This window comes from Capra hircus, chromosome 18, assembly GCF_001704415.2.
Source record: "Capra hircus breed San Clemente chromosome 18, ASM170441v1, whole genome shotgun sequence".
NCBI lineage: Eukaryota > Metazoa > Chordata > Mammalia > Artiodactyla > Bovidae > Capra > Capra hircus.
Genome location: NC_030825.1, coordinates 50675787 through 50695772, shown reverse-complemented (window position 1 = coordinate 50695772; position 19986 = coordinate 50675787). Strand labels below are relative to the sequence as shown.

Sequence of the window (19986 nt, the reverse complement as noted above, 5' to 3'; positions counted from 1 at the left end):
CCGCGCTGAAACGGTGCCCGACAGCGTCACACACTGAAAACACTCAAATCGTGTCACCACCATTCACGTGGAGTCATATACGAGCACACATGTGCCACACACTGTAGCACACTTCCATGGGGTCACAGAGTATCATCGACTCACACATCACACACGGCTTCACCATCACACAGCACCACACACTTTTACACACTCAAACTTGTTACACACTCACGTGGGAGTCATACATCCTGCACAGTCACACACACGTTACACAGTCACGGGTCACAAATAACATCACAATAACAGTAACACCCACAGCCACACTCAAATGATGTCACAGAGTCACACACGAAGAGTCACACACTCCCGTATATCACAACTCACACGTCCCACACTCACACCATATCCCCCAGCGTCACGGATGCATATAGGATCACAAACGGTCCCACTATCCACCGGTGTCACCACCGGTCACAGAGGAAGAGCATCAGTGTCTTCCACACGTGGTGTCACACATAGACTCACACTGTAATACGGTGTTTTACACAGAGGGCACAAGTGTCTTCCACAATCATGCTTGGGGTTATTCGCAGAGTCACACGGGGTCAACACGGGCACATAGACACGCAGCTACACAGTGTCTCCCTCATGCACCCACACTGTTCTGCCTCACTTTCTCCCCTTGTGGCCTTGGGAAGGCCGTGGGGCGTTACGTGAGCCCCAGATCAGACTCACGGCCGTGAAAAAGGAGGCGTGAGCGAGGAGAGGACTGTGGGCGGGGCCCGCGCTCGCCCCGCCCCACCCCGGGACGCTAGAGCGCGGAGGCGGGGCTCTGCGTCCACCTTCGCGGGCCGCCAGACACGCCTTCCAGGCTAAGAGGCGGGCGGAGGGGGCGGTGCTGGGCCTCAGGCGAGCTGACTCCAGCTCCGCCCACTCTATACTTAGCTAGAGGCGTGGCCTTTGGCCCCTCCCCTCGACCGAACCGTGAGGCGGCCCCGCCCCGTCCCTCCCTCTAGGAAAGGACGCGAAGGGGAACCAGCAGCCAGTCGGTTCCCGCGTGTCCTGCAACTCCACGGCCTCGCGCCCCCGCGATCCCGCAGCATGGTCGTCAAGAAGATTGCCCTTTTCGGCGCCACCGGCAACACCGGGCTCACCACGCTGGCGCAGGCGGTGCAAGCAGGCATGAGCTGGGACGGGCAGGGAATGTCGCGGGGTGCACAGCTAGAACTATAGGCATCGTGGGATTGGGCCCAGAGAGGTTGGAGCCAACGTGCCTTGGTGTGCGAGGACCTAGAGAGCAAAGCTGGTGGCCACGGGGGCAGAAATGGGGGACGCTATGAGGTCCAACTTGATCTAAGTCCCAAGGGAAACGAAATGGCCATGGGAGGCTGGGGGACTGTAGCGATCCAATGCTCTTATGACAGACAGTTGGTGTGCTGGTGGCACTGTGGTGGGTGGTTGCACACCCAGCAAGGGCTTCACTATGCCAGGCCTGAGGCATCTTCCCAGCAGTGCCCTCTGGCCATTTGCGTTGAATCCTCATAGCACTCCTGTGAGGTGGGAACTAGTATCACCTCACCTGACAAATGAGAGAAAGCCGAGTCTCCCTGAGTGATTTGCCCAGTGTCACATAACTGGAAAGGGGCAGTGCTGAAATTTGTTACCTGGCACTTGCTCTTCACCACTGAGAGCCCGCCAGCACTTGGTTTGAGCACCAAGGATTTTAAAATTGAAAAACTGAGGGGTAAGCCGCTATGAGTACCTAATGGAAAGATCATGGAGACAAGGGTGAAGGCTTGGAGACACAGGTCCCAGGAAAATCAATGAGGGCTGAAAATTCAGAGTTGCCCCCAGGAAAGGGGGCAGGAAAGGGGATAAGTATCATGCAGCAGGACCCAGCCCCCACCACCCCAACTTCACCAACTCCCAGCAGAGTCTGGCCTGTCCAGATATATGGCCCCACCCTTGCTGGCCTGAGTGACTCTGAAGATATTGACTATCTGGGTGTCCCCAGAGGGTGGAGGCCACCATGATCCCACTCTCAGCTGCCTGCTAGCCCAACTTTCCCTGGGAGGGATTGTGACTCAAAGTTCCCCTTTAGCCCTGCTTCTCTCCACCTCCCCAGGGAAGACCTAGTGAGGATGTTGACTTGTGGGGACAGGAGAAACAAATTTGCTGATAAATATTTCTTGGGGAGGAAGTAAGAGGGAGAAGTTGAAAGATGCTGAGTCACTGTGAGTTTTGGATTCCCAGATTACTACCTTTCTCTTAGTCTTAGATTCTATAAAATTTCACTTAGCTTCCCTGCTGGTCACAGCTGGGACTGCACCTGGAAGTATGGGCTTTACCTGAGGCCTAGGGAAGTCCTTGCCTTCTTACGGTGGCTCTAACAGGTCTCTTCAGAGCTAGTGAGCCTGAGCCTCCCTGTCCCCATCAGAAAAAGGAGGGGCTTGAATGAACTAGACTTTTATTGACCTCAGTGGCTCTGTAGGCCTGAGTCCTGAAGGCACAGACTCTGGTGCCCATGTGGTGGGCTGTGTTTAGTCGCTCAGTCGTGTCTGACGCTTTGCAACCCCATGGACTGTAATCTGCCAGGCTCTGTCCATGGGATTTCCCAGGCGAGAATACTGGAGTGGGTTGCTATTTCCTTCTCCAGGGGATCATCCCTACCCAGGGATTGAACCCGCATCTCCTGCATTAGCAGGCAGATTCTTTATCCCTGAGCCACCTGGGAGGCCCGTCCAGCATATAGCTGGTGCTCAGTAGACACTCCTTGGCTGAGTAATTATAGATTATAGCTGTGTGATCCTGGCCCAGTTACCTAAACTTGCCTTACTTTCCCCAGACTCAAAATGGGCATATAATACAACCTACTTTGTGAGGTTGTTGCAGTCTGAGGGCCGTTTTCAAACTGCAGGTCATAGACAGTTCTGAAGTATATTCAATGGGTCGTAACAGTGTCAGAATGGATCACATGTAGAATACTGGTTTTATGAAACTATTGTCTCAGTTATACATGTATAAGTTTGTGTATACAAGGTTAGACAGTGAAATCTACTTTGAATGGAGGGCTGAGATCAAAAAAGCTTAAAAGGGGCATGATTTCTACAACTTATTCTCATATAGTTAGGAAAAAACTTTATACCTATACATATAATTATACATGTTACATGTATGTGTTGTGTATACACAGAGAGAAAGATAAAGCAAATATGAGAATATAGGTCTTGCAACTTTCCTATAGGTCTGAATTTATTTCAAAATAAAATTTAATGGAAAAAAGATAAAGTAAGAGATTTGTTTTAAACAAAAAAGGAAGAAAGAAAATTTTTTTAAGTTTGGAAATAACCTTACAAATGCTTGTGTTCTTTGTAAAGGGCAAAATCTGTGAATTCTAAAACTATAGTTTGACATAGTAGCCGTTAGCCACTTGTGGCTATTTAAATTTAAATGTGAGTTGTGTTTAAAAAAATTTTTTTAAGTCACTCATCAGTGGAAAGAGCTTAGTACAGCACTTGGCACATAAGAGGCTTTTTTTTTTTTTTGGCTGGTTCCTGCAGCTTGTGGGATCTTAGTTCCACAACCAGGGGTTGAACCTGTGCCTTCAGCAGTTAGAGCCTGCAGTCCTAACCACTGGACCGCCAGGGAATTCTCTAGGAGGCTCTCAGTAAATGTCTCTAATCACCAATAGGCTTCCCAGGTGGCTCTATAGTGATAAAGAACCCACTTGCCAATGTAGGAAACATAAGAGACACCGGGTCGATCCCTGGGTTGGGAAGATCCACTGCAGGAGGGCACGGCAACCCATTTCAGTATTCTTGCCTAGAGAATCCTTGGACAGAGGAGCCTGGCAGACTACAGTCCGTAGAGTCACAAAGAGCCGGATACGACTGAAGCGACTTGGCACCAGCACAATTAATTACCAACAATGTCGCGCTGATGGGCACTCTTGTGCTGGGCCTGTGTCAGAGCTCTTGTGTTGGTGAGAATGTTTCTCCTCCAAAATGCCTACAATTTTCTAGGGTCCATTTTACTAATACGGTGGTAGTTAACCAGTGACTACATTGACGCCCTGAAAGCCCCTGTTGCTCCCCAATGTGTCTGAGGCCAGCATTCCATATGAAAGGTGATCACACACAGGGTAGGCATGCTAGAGACTACTACTATTACTACTACTAAGTCGCTTCAGTCGTGTCTGACTCTATGCGACCCCATAGATGGCAGCCCACCAGGCTCCCCGGTCCCTGGGATTCTCCAGGCAAGAACACTGGAGTGGGTTGCCATTTCCTTCTCCAGTGTATGAAAGTGAAAAGTGAAAGTGAAGTCGCTCAGTCGTGTCCGACTCTTAGCGACCTTATGGATTGCAGCCCACCAGGCTCCTCCGTCCATGGGATTTCCCAGGCAAGAGCATTTTAGTTTTTATTTTTTAAATTATTAATTTATTTTTGGCTGCACAGGGTCTTCATCGCTGCTTTCTCTAGTTGGGGCCAGCAGGGGCTACTCTCTAGTTTCAGGGCACATGCTTCTCATTGCGGTGGCTTCTCTTGTTGTGGAGCACAGGCTCTAGGGTGCTCCGGCTTCAGTAGCTGCGACACTTGGGCTCAGTAGTTGGGGCTCCCGGGCTCTAGAGCACAGGCTCAACAGTTGTGGCTCGAGGCCTCAGCTGCTCTGAGGCATGTGGGAGTCTTCCCAGACCAGGGATCGAACCCGTGTCTCCTGCATTAGCAGTCGGATTCTTTACCACTGAGCCACCAGGAAAGCCCGACCTTCACTTTAGAGAAGAGACTGAGGACCAGTCAGGGAAGGCGTTTTCTGAGTTTCCTCTGCCAGTGAGAGGTGGAGCCGAGAAATGCCTTGGGAGTCCAGTGGTTAAAACTGTGAGCTTCTACTGCGAGTGGCTTGAGGTTCCCCTTGGTCAGGGAACTAAAATCCTATAGGCCTTGCGGTGCAGTCAAAAAAAAAAAGAGAGGTGGAGCTGGAGTCTGAACTCAAGTCTCTGGCGCAGTATAGACTGTGCTTTTGTGCTGATATAAAAGTCAGGGGAGGGACTTCCCTGATGATCCACTGGTTAAGACTCCGCACTTCCACTGCCAAGGGCACAAGTTCGATTCCTGGTCGGGGAACTAAGATCCCACATGTTACCTGGCAGGGCAATTAAAAAATAATAATAAATCCAGGAGATGATGTTGAGTATGTCATAGCCCCTGCACCCACAGGGCCGTTGGTTGGTCAGCATAAGCAGGGCCATGACAGAGGAAGCACGGTTGGCTGGAGAAAGAGGGTAAGGGTGCTCCAGGCAGAGGAGCATGTGCGAAGGCCAGGAGGCAGGAGACAGCGTGGTGCGTTTGAGGAACTGAAAGAAACGCAGTTAGTGAAGGGGGCTTTGGCTCCAGCACAGTCTGGAGACGAGAGGCCACATGGAGGGGGCGTGAAGAGGGGAGGCTTGAAGGCTATCATAAAGAACATGACTATCTTAAGGCACTGGGGTGGAGGGTGGATAGGGAGAGATCTGAGCCAAGGGCACTTTGTTTTTTGGGGTGTTTTTTTAAATTTTATTTATTTATTTATGTTGGCTGCACCGGGTCTTAATTGCAACAGGCAGGATCTTTAGGAGCAGCATGTGGGATCTAATTCCCTGAACAGGGGTCAAACCTGGGCCCCTTGCCCTGGGAGTATGGAGTCTTAGCTCCTGGACCCCCGGGGAAGTCCTAGGGCACTTTGATATAACTGTGGAAAGCTCTATCTGGCTACAATGTGCAGTGTGGGTTGGAGGGGTTGAGACACGCCAGAAGCCCAGGGAGGACTAGACCAGGCCAGGAAATACAGTTGTGAGATGATGAAAAGGCCTGGTCACAGCCAACACCCATAGAGCCCTCTTTTCTGTGCCAGACACTCCTCTAAGCTTTTCATTTGTTTTCGTTTTCATTTTGCATCTTTTCAATAGCAACTTTAAGTTATCATTCACATACCATACCCCATTCACCCCTTTAAAGAATATAATTCAATGGGTTTTAGCATATTCCCAGACTCATGCAAACATCATCACAATCAATTTAGAACATTTCATCACTACAAAAAGAAACCCCTAGAAGTCACTCCCCATTTTCCTGCTCAGCCACTTCCCCAGCCCTAGGCAATCATTCATCTACTTTTTGTTTATATGGATTTGCCTGTTCCAGACCTTTCTTATAAATGGAGGCATACATCATGTGACTCTTTATGACTGGCTTCTTTCACTTAGCAAAAGGAATTTTTTCAAGGTTCATCTATATTGTAGCCTATGTGTCATCTCTTTTTATTGTTGAAATACCATTGTGTTGGGCTTCCCTGGTAGCTTCGATGGTAAAGAATCTGCCTGCAATGCAGGAGACCCCGGTTTGATTCCTGGGTTGGGAAGATCTCCTGGAGAAGAGTATTCACCAGTATTCACAGGCCTCCCTGGGGGCTCAGACGGTAAAGAATTTGCCTGCAATGCAGGAGACCTGGGTTCGATCCCTGGGAAGATCCTCTGGAGGAGGGCATGCATGGCAACCCACTCCAGTTTTCTTACCTGGAGAATCCCCATGGACAAAAGATCCTGGTGGGCCATGGGGTTGCAAAGAGTTGGACACGACTGAGCAACTAACCACAGCACAGCACCATTACATTATTTATCTACACCACTTTTCTTTCTTTCTTTCTTACTTTTTGGCTGTGCTGTGTGGCGTGTGGGATCCTAGTTCCCTGACCAGGGATCAGACCTGCAACCCCTGCGCTGGAAGTGTGAAGTCTTAACCACTGGACTGCCAAGGAATTCCCTATACCACTTTTTTTTAAATTAATTAATTTATTTATTTGGCTGTGCTGGGTCTTAGCTGAGGCATGTGGGATCTAATTCCCTGACCAGAATCAAACCCAGGCCCCTTGCATTGGGATCACAGCTCTTAGCCACTGGACCACTAGAGAAGTTCCCTCTATACCACTTTTATTTATCCATTCAGTTGATGGGAATTTGGGTTGTTTCCACTTTGAGGCTTTGATGAGTAATGCCTCTATAAACATTCATGTACAGGTTTTGTGTGAACATAACATTTCCATTTCTCTTGGCATATACCTAGGAGCCAAATTGCTGGGTCGTTGGGGTAACAACAGCTTTCCAGGTGGTATAGTAGTAAAGAATCCGTCTGCCAGTGCATGAGACACACAGGGGATGTGGGTTCCATCCCTGGGTCGGGAAGATCCCCTGGAAAAGGGAATGGCAACCCTCTTCAGTATTCTTACTTGGAAAATCCTATGGACAGAGGAGCCTGGCGGGCTACAGTCCATGGGGTCACAAAGAGTCGGACACAACTGATCACAGGGGTAACAATACGCTTAACCTGAGGAACTGGCAGATTGTCTTCCAAAGCAACCTCATCATTCAACATCATCAGCCCTGTATGAAGGTTCCAGTTTCCTTACAGGCACGCCAACAGTCATTGTGTCTTTTTGATTATAGTCCTCCTCAGTTCAGTTCAGTCACTCAGTCGTGTCCGACTCTCGTCCCCTGCTCCTCCTGCCCCCAATCCCTCCCAGCATCAGAGTCTTTTCCAATGAGTCAACTCTTCTCATGAGGTGGCCAAAGTACTGGAGTTTCAGCTTTAGCATCATTCCTTCCAAAGAAATCCCAGGGCTGATCTTCAGAATGGACTGGTTGGATCTCCTTGCAGTCCAAGGGACTCTCAAGAGTCTTCTCCACCATCACGGTTCAAAAGCATCAATTCTTTGGTGCTCAGCCTTCTTCACAGTCCAACTCTCACATCCATACATGACCACAGGAAAAACCATAGCCTTGACTAGACGGACCTTAGTCGGCAAAGTAATGTCTCTGCTTTTGAATATACTATCTAGGTTGGTCATAACTTTTCTTCCAAGGAGTAAGTGTCTTTTAATTTCATGGCTGCAGTCACCATCTGCAGTAATTTTGGAACCCAAAAAAATAAAGTCTGACACTGTTTCCACTGTTTCCCCATCTATTTCCCATGAAGTGATGGGACCGGATGCCATGATCTTTGTTTTCTGAATGTTGAGCTTTAGGCCAAGTTTTTCACTCTCCTCTTTCACTTTCATCAAGAGGCTTTTTAGCTCCTCTTCACTTGCTGCCATAAGGGTAGTGTCATCTGCATATCTGAGGTTATTGATATTTCTCCTGGCAATCTTGATTCCAGCTTGTGTTTCTTCCAGTCCAGCGTTTCTCATGACGTACTCTGCATATACGTTAAATAAGCAGGGTGACAATATACAGCCTTGATGTCCTCCTTTTCCTATTTGGAACCAGTCTGTTGTTCCATGTCCAGTTCTAACTGCTGCTTCCTGGCCTGCATACAGATTTCTCAAGAGGCAGGTCAGGTGGTCTGGTATTCCTATCTCTTGAAGAATTTTCCACAGTTTATTGCTATCCACACAGCCAAAGGCTTTGGCATAGTCAATAAAGCAGAAATAGATGTTTTTCTGGAACTCTCTTGCTTTTTCCATGATCCAGCGGATGTTGGCAATTTGATCTCTGGTTCCTCTGCCTTTTCTAAAACCAGCTTGAACATCAGGGAGTTCACGGTCCACATATTGCTAAAGACTGGCTTGGAGAATTTTGAGCATTACTTTACTAGCATGTGAGATGAGTGCAACTGTGCAGTAGTTTGAGCATTCTTTGGCATTGCCTTTCTGTGGGATTGGAATGAAAACTGACCTTTTCCAGTCCTGTGGCCACTGCTGAGTTTTCCAAATTTGCTGGCATATTGAGTGCAGCACTTTTACAGCATCATCTTTCAGGATTTGAAACAGCTCCACTGGAATTCCATCACCTCCACTAGCTTTGTTCATAGCGATGCTTTCCAAGGCCCACTGGACTTCACATTCTAGGATGTCTGGCTCTAGATGAGTGATCACACCATCATGATTATCTGGGTCGTGAAGATGTTTTTTGTACAGTTCTTCTGTGTGTTCTTGCCACCTCTTCTTAATATCTTTTGCTTCTATTAGGTCCAGACCATTAGTGGGTATGAAATAGTATCTCACTGTGGTTTTGATTTGTATTTCTCTGATGGTTAATGATATTGAGTATCTTTTCATACGTTTATTGGCCATTTGTCTATCTTCTTTGGAGAAATGTCTATTCAGATCTTTTGCTCAGGTTTTAATGTTCATCTTTTACTATCAAGTTGCAAAAGTTCTTTATGTATTCTAAATACAAGTCTCTCATCAGATATATGATTTGCAAAAGTTTGCTCCCATTCTGTGGGTTGTCTTTTCACTTTCTCGATAGTGTCCTTGGAAGCTTTTTTCTTTTCATTTCAGTTTTCATTTTTTCACCAATTTTTCTTTTTCATTTTGATGATGCCCAGTGAATCTGTTTTCCCATTTGTTGCTTGTGCTTTTGGTGTCACTGCTAGGAAGCCACTGCCTAATCGAATGGCACAGAGATTTATGCTTATGTTTCCTCTAGGGAAAGGGAAAGGAAGTGGCAACCCACTCCAGTACTCTTGCCTAGAAAATTCCTTGGATGGAGGAGCCTGGTGGGCCACAGTCCATGGGGCCGCAAAGAGTCTGACATGACTGAGCAACTTCACTTTCCTTCTAGGATTTTTATAGTTTTCAATTCAGTTCAGTTCAGTCGCTCAGTCGTGTCCGACTCTTTGCGACCCCATGGACTGCAGTTTTAGCTCCTACATTTAGATCTTTGATAATTTTGAGTTAATTTTCATATATGATGTGAGGTAGGGATCCATCTTTATTCTTTTACATATGGATATCCAGTTGTCTCCACACCATTTGTTGAAAAGATTCTTCTTTTCCCATTGAATTAATTGTCTTGGCACCCTTGTCAAAAATCAACCAACCACTTTAAACTTTTAGGAATACTATTCAAACCTACATCAACCCTGTAAGGCAGAGACTATTATTGGTGTCATTTTACAAATGAAGGCTCTAAGGCCAGACAGGTTAAGTGGCCTGCCTAGTGTCACACAGCTAGCTAGTGGTAGGGACAGATAGAATTCAAAATCCGGGTTGCTTTGACAATTAGATAAGCTAATACATGTAAAGTACTTAGCACCTGGCATCTAGTGAGTGCTCTCTAAATACTATGTATCTTTATTTTTTAATTTTATTTATTTTTTACTGCACTGGATCTTCATTGCTCCAACGACTTTTTTCCCCCTCTCGTTGTGGCAAGAGGGGGCTGCTCTCCAGCTGCTGTGAGTGGGCTTCTCGTGGAGGTGGCTTCTCTTGTTGCAGAGCACATGCTCTGGAGCCCGCAGGCTTCAGTCACTGCGGCACCGGGCTCAGCGGTTGTGGCTCCCTGGCTCTGGAGCCCAGGCTCAGTAGTCGTGGCACATGGGCTTGGTTGCTCCAGAGCATGTGGCATCTTCCTGGATCAGGGGTCAAACCCATGTCTCCTGCATTGGCAGGCGGATTCTTTACCACTGAGCCACCAGGGAAGCCACTAAGTATCACTATTATCGTCGTTGCCCCAGAGTATACAGATTTTTAATTATTTGTTTTTTAAATATATGATGACAAGTATCAAGGAAACTGGGACAGTTGTGTTGTTTTGCCTTTCCTTTATCATTTTCAGAACAATAGATTAATCCTCTGATAGGTACCAGTGATGACCAATGAAATTTCTTAGTTATCATTATGAATTCACATATTTTTATATATTTGATGTGCTTCCGTTCTTTGCCATCCATATTCTTTGGGACAAATCAAATTGCCCCTGATTTGTCCTGAGAACCCCTTCAAGTGGCTTCTGTGTCCTCTTGACCTCACTTCATCATTCTTAAAACATCACATAGCTGGTGGTACAAGATGTTCCAGGTTCATCTTGTCCTCTCCCTGCCCCGGCCCAGCAACCAGCCATTCCTTCAAGGAGCTCTGGTTCATTTTTCACGAGAATGCTGTTTAGAGGCTGTCAATCAGCTCAGGCTGCTATAACAAAAATACCACAGACCAAGTGGCTTAATCAGCACTCATTTCTCCCAGTTCCAGAGACTGGGAAGGTCAAGATCAAGGTACCAGCTGGTGTGGTTTCTAGTGAGGGCCTGCTTCCTGGCTTGCAGAGGCTGCCTTCATGCTGTGTCCTTACACTGTAGAGAGAGAGCGCCTTGGTCTTCCTCTTCTTGCGTGCAAGCATGCTAAGTTGCTTCAGTCATCTCTGACTCTGCGATCCCATGGACTGCAGCTTGCCAGGCTCCTCTGTCCATGGGATTCTCCAGGTGAGAATACTGGAGGCGGTTGCCATGTCCTCCTCCAGGGGATCTTCTCAACCCAGGGATCAAACCTGTGGCTCCTGCATTGCAGGCAGATTCTTTACCACTGAGCCACCAGGGAAGCCCCTTCCTCTTCTTAGAAGGACACTAATCTCATTATGGGGACCCTACTCTCTACCTTCATGACCTCATCTAAACCTAATTACCTCCCAAAGGCTGCATCTCCAAATACCATCCCATTGGGAGTTAGGGCTTCAGCATATGAATTCAGCGTATGACAAAAGCATTCAGTCCATGACAGAGACTACAAACTACTGGTTTGTTTTTTTTTTCTTTGCAATATGCATAAACATTAATATATTTTGATGTTGTCTAAAACAAAGAAATATGTTGCTGGTAAACTTGATTTTTAATATATATATATATTTATTTATTTGATTGTACCAAGTCTTAGCTGGGGCATGTGAACTCTTAGTTGCCTCACGTGGGATCTAGTTCCTCGACCAGGAACGGAACCCAGGTGCCTGCAGTGGGAGCACAGAGTCTTAGCCACTGGGCCACTAGGGAAGTCCCTGTTGGTTATAAACTTTAAAAAGGAGTACTTGTGTGTGTGTGATGGTGGGGCCAAGGGACACAGAGTTATCCAAAATTCTTTTGGGAGGTGATATGCCAAAGGAATATTCAAAATAAATGACCAGTAAGACAGGACCCAGGGCTTCTCAGGTGGCGCTAGTTGTGAAGAACTTACCTGCCAATGCAGGATATTTAAGAGACGCAGTTTCGATCCCTAGGTCGGGAAGATCCCCTGGAGGAGGGCATGGAAACTCACTCCAGTATTATTGCCTGGAGAATCCCATGGACAGAGGAGTCTCGTGGGCTATAGTCCACGGGGTCACAAAGAGTTGGACATGACTTAACAACTTGGCATGCACACGTACCCGAAAGACAGGACCCAACCCTTCAGAAGTAAGGCCTGGGGGACCAAACCCAATGATGAACATACTTGGCAGTACCTCAGCTTCCTCCAGGACCATGGACGGGGGACATAGACCAGTGTGATGATGAGCTTAACCCTTTAGTTGTTGGGGGGAGGAGGGAGTAGAGAAGTCAAGGGGATGAGAGGCAGAGAAAGGCATCGGCAGATTATTTATGAACTGGCAGGGAGGTATCACCCTATTTTAACAATCAACTGTGTGTATATCAACTGTGAGTATGCCAGCAAAAATGTTTGAAGATCATGGTCTCAGAACAGGGGATCTGGGGGATGGATTTGGGGGTTCATGGGACCCTCCAGGACCCAGCCTCTGGAGCCTAGGAGTGCCAGCCTGCAGGCCGACTGACCTGCCTCTCTGCCCTTCTTTGCAGGCTATGAGGTGACGGTGCTGGTGCGGGACCCCTCCAGGCTGCCCTCAGAGGGGCCCCAGCCGGCCCACGTGGTGGTGGGCGACGTCCGGCAGCCGGCCGATGTGGACAAGACTGTGGCTGGGCAGGACGCTGTCATCGTACTGCTGGGCACCCGCAATGACCTCAGTACTGAGCCCCCCCTCTGCCCGCGGCCCACCCCTGCACCTCGGCCCCCAGCGCCGCCCCCGCCCCCAGCCCCTCCCCTGCCACCCCTGCCACCGCCGCCGCCCACCAGTGACAGCCACTCTCTGTCTCCTCTAAGGTCCTACCACAGTGATGTCCGAGGGTGCCCAGAACATTGTGGCGGCCATGAAGGCCCATGGCGTGGACAAGGTCGTGGCCTGCACCTCGGGTGGGTGGCAGGGTCGTAGGGGTTGTGGCTGAAAAGTGGGAGCTGGGTACTGGACAGGCAGCCCAGGGGTTTCTACAAGGTGGCATTGGAGCTACTCCAAGTTACTGTGTATTTATTGAGCACCAATTCTGCATCTGAACCTTGCTGAATGGTACCTGGGCCCTGCACTCATGGGTCTCATGAACAGAAAGGAAGTGGTAACGGCGTGATCATCAAACCGTGACAGGCCGGAGTAGTCAGGGCCAGGATGGAGGGTGAGGCACAGGCAGAGGGGTCAAGGCCAGGATCTGGGGGGAGCATGGGGAACGGGATCAGAGCTGGGATGGGGGAAGACTAGAGGACTCTGGGGGTTCAGAGGAGGTGTCTGACCCAGCCTAAGAAGGGGTCAGGGAGAGAATGCAAGAGGAAGTGACAGAGCCTTGGATACATGGGCCAGGTCTTTACTCTCAAAGAGCTCCCAATTTACAAAGAGATGCCCTTCCTGAATAATCCGGAAAGAAGGCTGCAGGGTGTGTGACAGGAGCAGTTAAAGCTAGCAGTGTTCATTGAGCACTTACTGTGTGCTTGGCACCATCTGAGCACCTCACAGATGAATGCCACTGAGTCCTCTCAAAATTCCTTTGATAGTACTTCCATGCATGGTGGCACATCCTAGGTGCCCAGTGAATTGTAGCTGTTCTTACCGCCTCCCGTCTATAGCTAAGGGAGTGGAGGCACAGAGAGGCCCATCGCCTTACCCGAGATCACACAGCCTGTAGCTGGCAGAGCTGGGGTGTGGAACCAGGCTGTCTGTCTCCACTACCCACACACCTCACCGCTGTTCCATCACACCTGTTGTCTCCCAGGGAAGGGAGATGACATGAGGGGGGAGTGAGGAGGGGAAGGGACTGTGAGGCAGGGGCGTGGCTGCAACAGAGCCAGTGAAGGGGAGAGTGTTGGGTGGTGAGGCCAGGGGGCTGATGCTATCAGATCAAATGGGGCCCCGGGGCCCTGATGGGGCCTCTGCTGTTCCCCTGAGTGAGATGGGGTCCTGGTAGGGTCCCAGATGTGCAAGGGTAGGGTCAGGAGAACAGGGAGGAGGCTCTGCCATGGTCTAGGCAGGAGGTAACACCAGACAGGAGCAGGTGGGGTGAGAAGCCTGGAACAACTGAAGGGCAGTAATGAGTCCCTGCAGGGAGATGTTCTGGCAGGAGACCTGCGGGCTATGGGCCTGGCCAGGCTGTCCTCAAGTCTTGTCTGATCCTGCCCTGTGTCCCCCCAGCCTTCCTACTGTGGGACCCTTCCAAGGTGCCCCCAAGACTGCAGGATGTGACCGATGACCATGTCCGGATGCACAAGGTACTGCAGCAGTCAGGCCTGAAGTACGTGGCCGTGATGCCACCACATATAGGTGAGTGGGCAGAGAGCCAACTGCAGGGTCATCACCAGCCTGCTCCCTCCAGTCCTCTGGGGACATTCGCTGGGCCTTCCCTGTTCAGTCGCTCAGTCGTGTCCAACTCTCTGTGACCCCATGGACTGCAGCACACCAGGCTTCCCTGTCCTTCAAACTCATTTGCTCAAGCTCATGTGATGTCATCCAACCATCTCATCCTCTGTCATCCCCTTCTCCTCCTGCCTTCAATCTTTCCCAGCAACAGGGTCTTTTCCATGAGTTGGCTCTTCACATCAGGTGGCCAAAGTATTGGCACTTCAGCTTCAGCATCCGTTCTTCCAGTGAATATTCAGAGCTGATTTCCTTTAGGATTGACTGGTTTGATCTCCTTGCAGTCCAAGAGATTCTCAAAAGTCTGCTCCAACACCAGAGTTCAAAAGCATCAATCAACTCTTTGGTGCTCAGCCTTCTTTATGGTCCAACTCTCACATCTGTACATGACTACTGGTAAAACCATAGCTTTCACTATACAGCTTTGTCAACAAAGTGATGTCTCTGCTTTTTAATATGCTGTCTAGGTTTATTGAAATTGCAGTCTCTCAGGACTTCTTCCACTGTACTCTCTTTATTAGAAGGAAGTTATACTGAGGCTCCTCCACATTCAAGAGATGGGGACTTATGCTTCACGTCGGTTCTTTGTTTTTAAAACCCATGTATTTATTTGGCCACGCCGCACATCTTGTGGGGTCTTAGTTACTCTGAAAGTGAAAGAAAGTGTTAATGCTCAGTCATGTCCAACTCTTTGCGACCCCATGGACTGTAGGTGCCAGGCTCCCCTGTCCATAGAATTCTCCAAGCAGGAATGCTGGAGTGGGTTGCCATTCCCTTCTCCAGGGGGATCTTCCCGATCCAGGGATCGAAACCAGGTCTTCTGCAATGCAGGCAGATTCTTTACTGTTTGAGCCTCTGCCAGAGATCAAACTCCTGCCCTCAGCAGTGGAAATGCAAAGTGGTCACCCTGGACCACCAGGGAATTCCCTTGTTTTTTAATCTTATTTAGTGTGTGTTTCCCTCACTAGAATTGTGAAGTATGAAGCTTTGTTTGAAGGCACGGATTTTGTCTTGTTTTGATTACTGTTGTGTTCCTAGTGCCTAGATAGGGCTTGGCTCAGTTGCTCAGTCCTATCCTACTCTTGGCTCAGTCTGTCTGACTCTTGGGACCCCCTGGACTGTAGCCTGCCAGTCTCCTCTGTCCATGAGATTCTCCAGCCAAGAATACTGGAGTGGGTTGCCATGCTCTCCTCCAGGGGATCTTTCCAACCCAGGGGTCGAACCCCCATCTCCTGTGTTTCTGGCATAGCAGGCGGATTCTTTTCCGCTGAGCCACTGGCAAAGCATTTGGTTTGTAATAAGTGCTCAGTAAATATTTGTCGAATGAACTAATACCAGGGGAGATGCCTTGCTTCCAGGTGGTGCTGTGGAGGGAACCACACCCTCTTTACCCCTCCCGGGTGTGGAATTCACATTGAGAGACCCAAAGTCAGAGGGAGAGATTCGTTCACTTACAAATGTCTCTTGCACAGGAGGTGTGCACCTGGCCAGCATTACAAGTACCAGTGGGAATTCCTGGGGAGCCCAGTGGTTAGGACTCCAGGCTTTCACTGGCTTTGACTACCCAGGGCCCAGAGTTTGATCCCTGGTTGGGGAACTAAAATCCCACAAGCTGCGTGTTGAGGCCAAAACAATAAAACAAATATCACTGACATAGTCTCTGATCTCATGAGGCTTCCATTTCTAGCAGGGGAGATAAAAGAACGATGTGAAAGAGCAAGTGTGAGTCGCTCAGTCACATCCAAGTCTTTGGAACCACATGGACTGTAGCCCACCAGGTTCCTCTGTCCATGGAATTCTCCAGGGGATCTTCTCAACCCTGGGAGTGAACCCAGGTTTCCTGCATTGCTAGCAGATTATTTACCATCTGAGCCACCAAGGAAATCCAAACAAACGATAGATGATCCATATTACTGTTGAGTGGTGCTATGCTGAATGAAGAAACATACGTTAATAGTTCAGTGAAGAGAGTAATGGGGTGCTGCTTAGAGCAGAGGCTTTCTAAGGACATGGCTTCATGCCCTGAGGGAGGGAACCAGGTGAGTGTCTAAGGGGAAGGGGGACATTCTGGGATAAGGGAACAGCAGTGCCCAGGCCTGAGTCGGGAACTGTTATCTCCTTCCTGTTTGCCTGCCTGCTGGATGAGCAGTTCTGTGCCCGGGGCCTTCTGCCTGGAGGAGGAGGAGGCTTGTATACCACCCTCCAGAGGTTCAGGTAAGCTTCGATGTTGAGGTTCAGTTCAGGGACCCTGTTGGATGAGAATCCTGAGGTGTGAATCAGTGGTGAGGCTGCATGGTGGAGAAGCGAAAGAGAGCGCCAGCCCCAGTGCTGTGCAGACTTCAGGCCTGTGACCTCTGAGCCTCAGTTTCCTCATCTCCAAACGGGCTCATATTACTTCTTGACCTCCCAGGTTTAAAGCGAATATTCGGAGAGATTAAGCCTAAAAATTACTTAACACAAAGTTGTGGGGGGGTTTTTTAGTTCTTTTGTTGTGTGAATATGAAAACTTTGAAACCTCCAGAAAAGTTAAGGAAATTCAAGGTTTAAGAATTACCCATAAACCCTTCATCTGGGTTCACTTGTTAACATTTTGGGTTGTTTCTTTTCCCCATCTATCTGCTTATCATTTATGCATGCCGCTAATGTGTATGTGTGTTCACGTGAATACAAGTGTAGGGGCTTCCCAGGTGGTGCCAGTCGTAAAGAATCCACCTGCCAACGCAGGCAGATGTAAAGAGACATGAGTTTGATCCCTGGGTTGGGAAGATTCCCCTGAAAGAGGGTATGGCAACCCACGCCAGCATTCTTGCCTGGAGAATTCCATGGACAGAGGAGTCTGGTGGGCTACAATCCACAGGGCTGCAAAGAATTGGACACGACTTAAATGACTTAGCACACAATGTACATGTGTGATTATGTGAATATATATGTAGTGTATATACATACATTTTTTAAAATGTGTGTGTCTACATTGGCACACTTCCAAGAAGAAGTATTTGGAAACAAACCCCAGTACGGTTACTGCACTAAGGGAATTGACATTCACTCTATCACATCATTTAGTATCCACTCCGTACTCAGACATACCCAACTGCCAAAAAATGTCTTCCAGCCTTCCCCTCCCCTCAAAATCAGGATCCAGTCCTGGATCATGTGTTGCGTTTAGTTGCCATGTCACCTCCAGTCTGGAACAATCCTCCATATCATTTTTTTAAAATTATTTTTTAACATGAAACATAACCGGCAAGGTGTCTTTTCTTTTTACATATATATCCATTCTTTTATTTTTAACTTTATTTTTAATTGAAGGATAATTGCTTTACAATATTGGTTTGATTTCTGCCATACATCAAAATGAATTAGCCATGGGCGTACATATGTCCCCTCCCTCTTGAATCCATTCTTTTTAATATTAGTTTCTATTACGGTCTATCCCAGGACATTGAATGTAGTTCCCTGTGCTAAATAGTAGGATCTTGTTGTCTCAGATATCTTTTGAAATATTCCACATTCTGGATTTCTGTCATTACAGAAATTTCTGCCTTACAGACTCAGGTTGAATAGTTTTGGCGGGAATGTTGTGACAGTATATGTTTCTTTCCTCTTTTTTTTCCCTTCATTTATTTATTTGGCTGCTCTGGATCTTCCTTTCTGTGACCTGGCTTTCTCTAGTTGCAGCAGGGGGAGGTACTCTTCGGTGCTTGCGCTTCTTACTGCAGGGGCTTCTCTTGTTGCGGAGCACGGGCTCTAGGCTTTCAGGCTCCGTAGTTGTGCCCATGCGCTTAGTTGCTCTGAGACGTGTGGGATCTTCCCGGACCAGGGATTGAACCCGAGTTCCCTGCATGGACAAGCAGATTCTGAACCAGTGGACAACCAGGGAAGCCCAGCTCTTATACCATCTTCTACCATCTGGTCTAGGCACTCTGTAGACACCCTGGGATGTCATTGGCGTGATCACAAGTTGGGGGAGAGGAAAGGTCATCCACTTTACCTGGCCCCTCTGTCTTTACCTCGCAGGAGACCACCCGTTGACTGGGGCCTACACAGTGACCCTGGATGGACGAGGGCCCTCGAGGGTCATCTCCAAACACGACCTGGGCCACTTCATGCTGCGCTGCCTCACCACCGATGAGTACGACGGGCACACCACCTACCCCTCCCATGTGTATGAATAGGGCTCTGGCCCTGTCCCCGGAAGACAGCATCCTGTGAAACAGAACAAAGGAAGGGGGCAATAAATCTAGAGCCAAGAGCTCCAGATTACTCTAGAGGATCCACATCTATCTGCATGCTCAGTGTGTCTGTCTGCCTCTGTGAGATTTTCTGGGTATTCATTCATTCATTCATTTCCTCTCTTGGTTCTGTGCCAGGGACCCAATGGTGACTGTGTGGACCTAGCGGTGACGCTGCCCGCACAGATCTCACAGTCCAGGGGGAAGGACAGTCTTGCCCCTGACGGCGACAACACAGACTGGCCAGAACTCTGATGGAGGAAGCACACAGGGCTGAGGGACCCAGCTGGAGGTGCAGACAGTGTTCTGTGGAAGAGCAGATGTCCTGCCTGAAACCTGATTTAGTGAGAATGAGCCAGGAGAAGGTTCTAAGACATGACATTCTAGGTAGAAGATACCACTTGAGCCAGGCAACTGAATAGCACATGGTGCCTTTGAAGAACTCAGATCTATCCCCTACAGTTAATAACACTTCGCTTGGAGGAGAGGGCTTTCTTGGTGGCTTAGACGATAAAGAATCCACCTGCAATGCAGGAGACCCAGGTTCCATCCCTGGCTTGGGAAGATCCCCCGGAGAAGGGAATGGCAACACGCTCCGGTATTGCCTGGAGAATCCCATGGACAGAGGACCCTGGTGGGCTATAGTCCATGGGGTTGCAAAGAGTCGGACACCTCTGAGTGACAAACACTTTCATTTTCGTTTGGAGGAGAAGAGCGATCAGACCCAAGAGGGGCTGTTCAAAGGACACGAAGCTGTTCAGAATCATTGTAAAAAGTCTAAATTTCAGTCTAAGGTGTTGTGCAATGAGTGGAGCAGGGGAGATGCAGGGAGGGGGACACATTCAGATTTGTATTTTATAAAGCTTTCCTTGGCAACTGTGTGAAGATGGATCAGAGGATGAAAGAGCAGAGGCTGGAAACCCAGGTGCCCAGAGGTAGAGAAGGGAGAGTGGGTGGGAGAGAGTCTTGAGTGGACAGTTCTCTGGCGAGGGGAAGGATACATCTAGGAAGAAGCCTGGGGCTATATGCTGGAGATGGGGTTCTAGCAGTGTCACCCTGTGAAGGGAACCCTGGAGGGGCAAGTTTGAGAGGAGGAAGGGGAAGAATTGTAACCCCCTCCCTTCCTAAACATGTCCCTCTTTGGAATCTATTCTCCCCAACCTTTGTTTTGCAGAGACACCTCTCCCAGGCCTGAGCAAGACATTCCTCTCTCCCTACCTCCAGCCCCTTCCCACCAAACTCCCAAATCCCTCTCCGTCCATACCCCACCCCCAATCCATTCCAATCCTGCACTCTGCAAACAGATGG

General features: G+C 48.7%; 1 protein-coding gene across 1 annotated transcript; it reads left to right on the top strand.

Moving 5' to 3' along the window:
- On the top strand, window positions 979-18725 carry BLVRB (biliverdin reductase B). The gene is made up of 5 exons (XM_018062427.1): window positions 979-1162; window positions 12573-12737; window positions 12874-12963; window positions 14225-14353; window positions 18464-18725. Exons 1-5 carry the CDS (start codon window positions 1084-1086, stop codon window positions 18619-18621), a joined length of 621 nt encoding a protein of 206 aa, XP_017917916.1. The 5' UTR covers window positions 979-1083; the 3' UTR covers window positions 18622-18725.

What these genes read in the sequence shown, in the direction of transcription:
- BLVRB (XM_018062427.1), top strand. Translation starts at nt 1,084, where the DNA reads ATGGTCGTCAAGAAGATTGCCCTTTTCGGCGCCACCGGCAACACCGGG. An exon ending in GGCGCAGGCGGTGCAAGCAG is followed by an intron (nt 1,163 to 12,572) that starts GCATGAGCTGGG and finishes CCTTCTTTGCAG; the next exon opens with GCTATGAGGTGACGGTGCTG. An exon ending in GGTCGTGGCCTGCACCTCGG is followed by an intron (nt 12,964 to 14,224) that starts GTGGGTGGCAGG and finishes GTGTCCCCCCAG; the next exon opens with CCTTCCTACTGTGGGACCCT.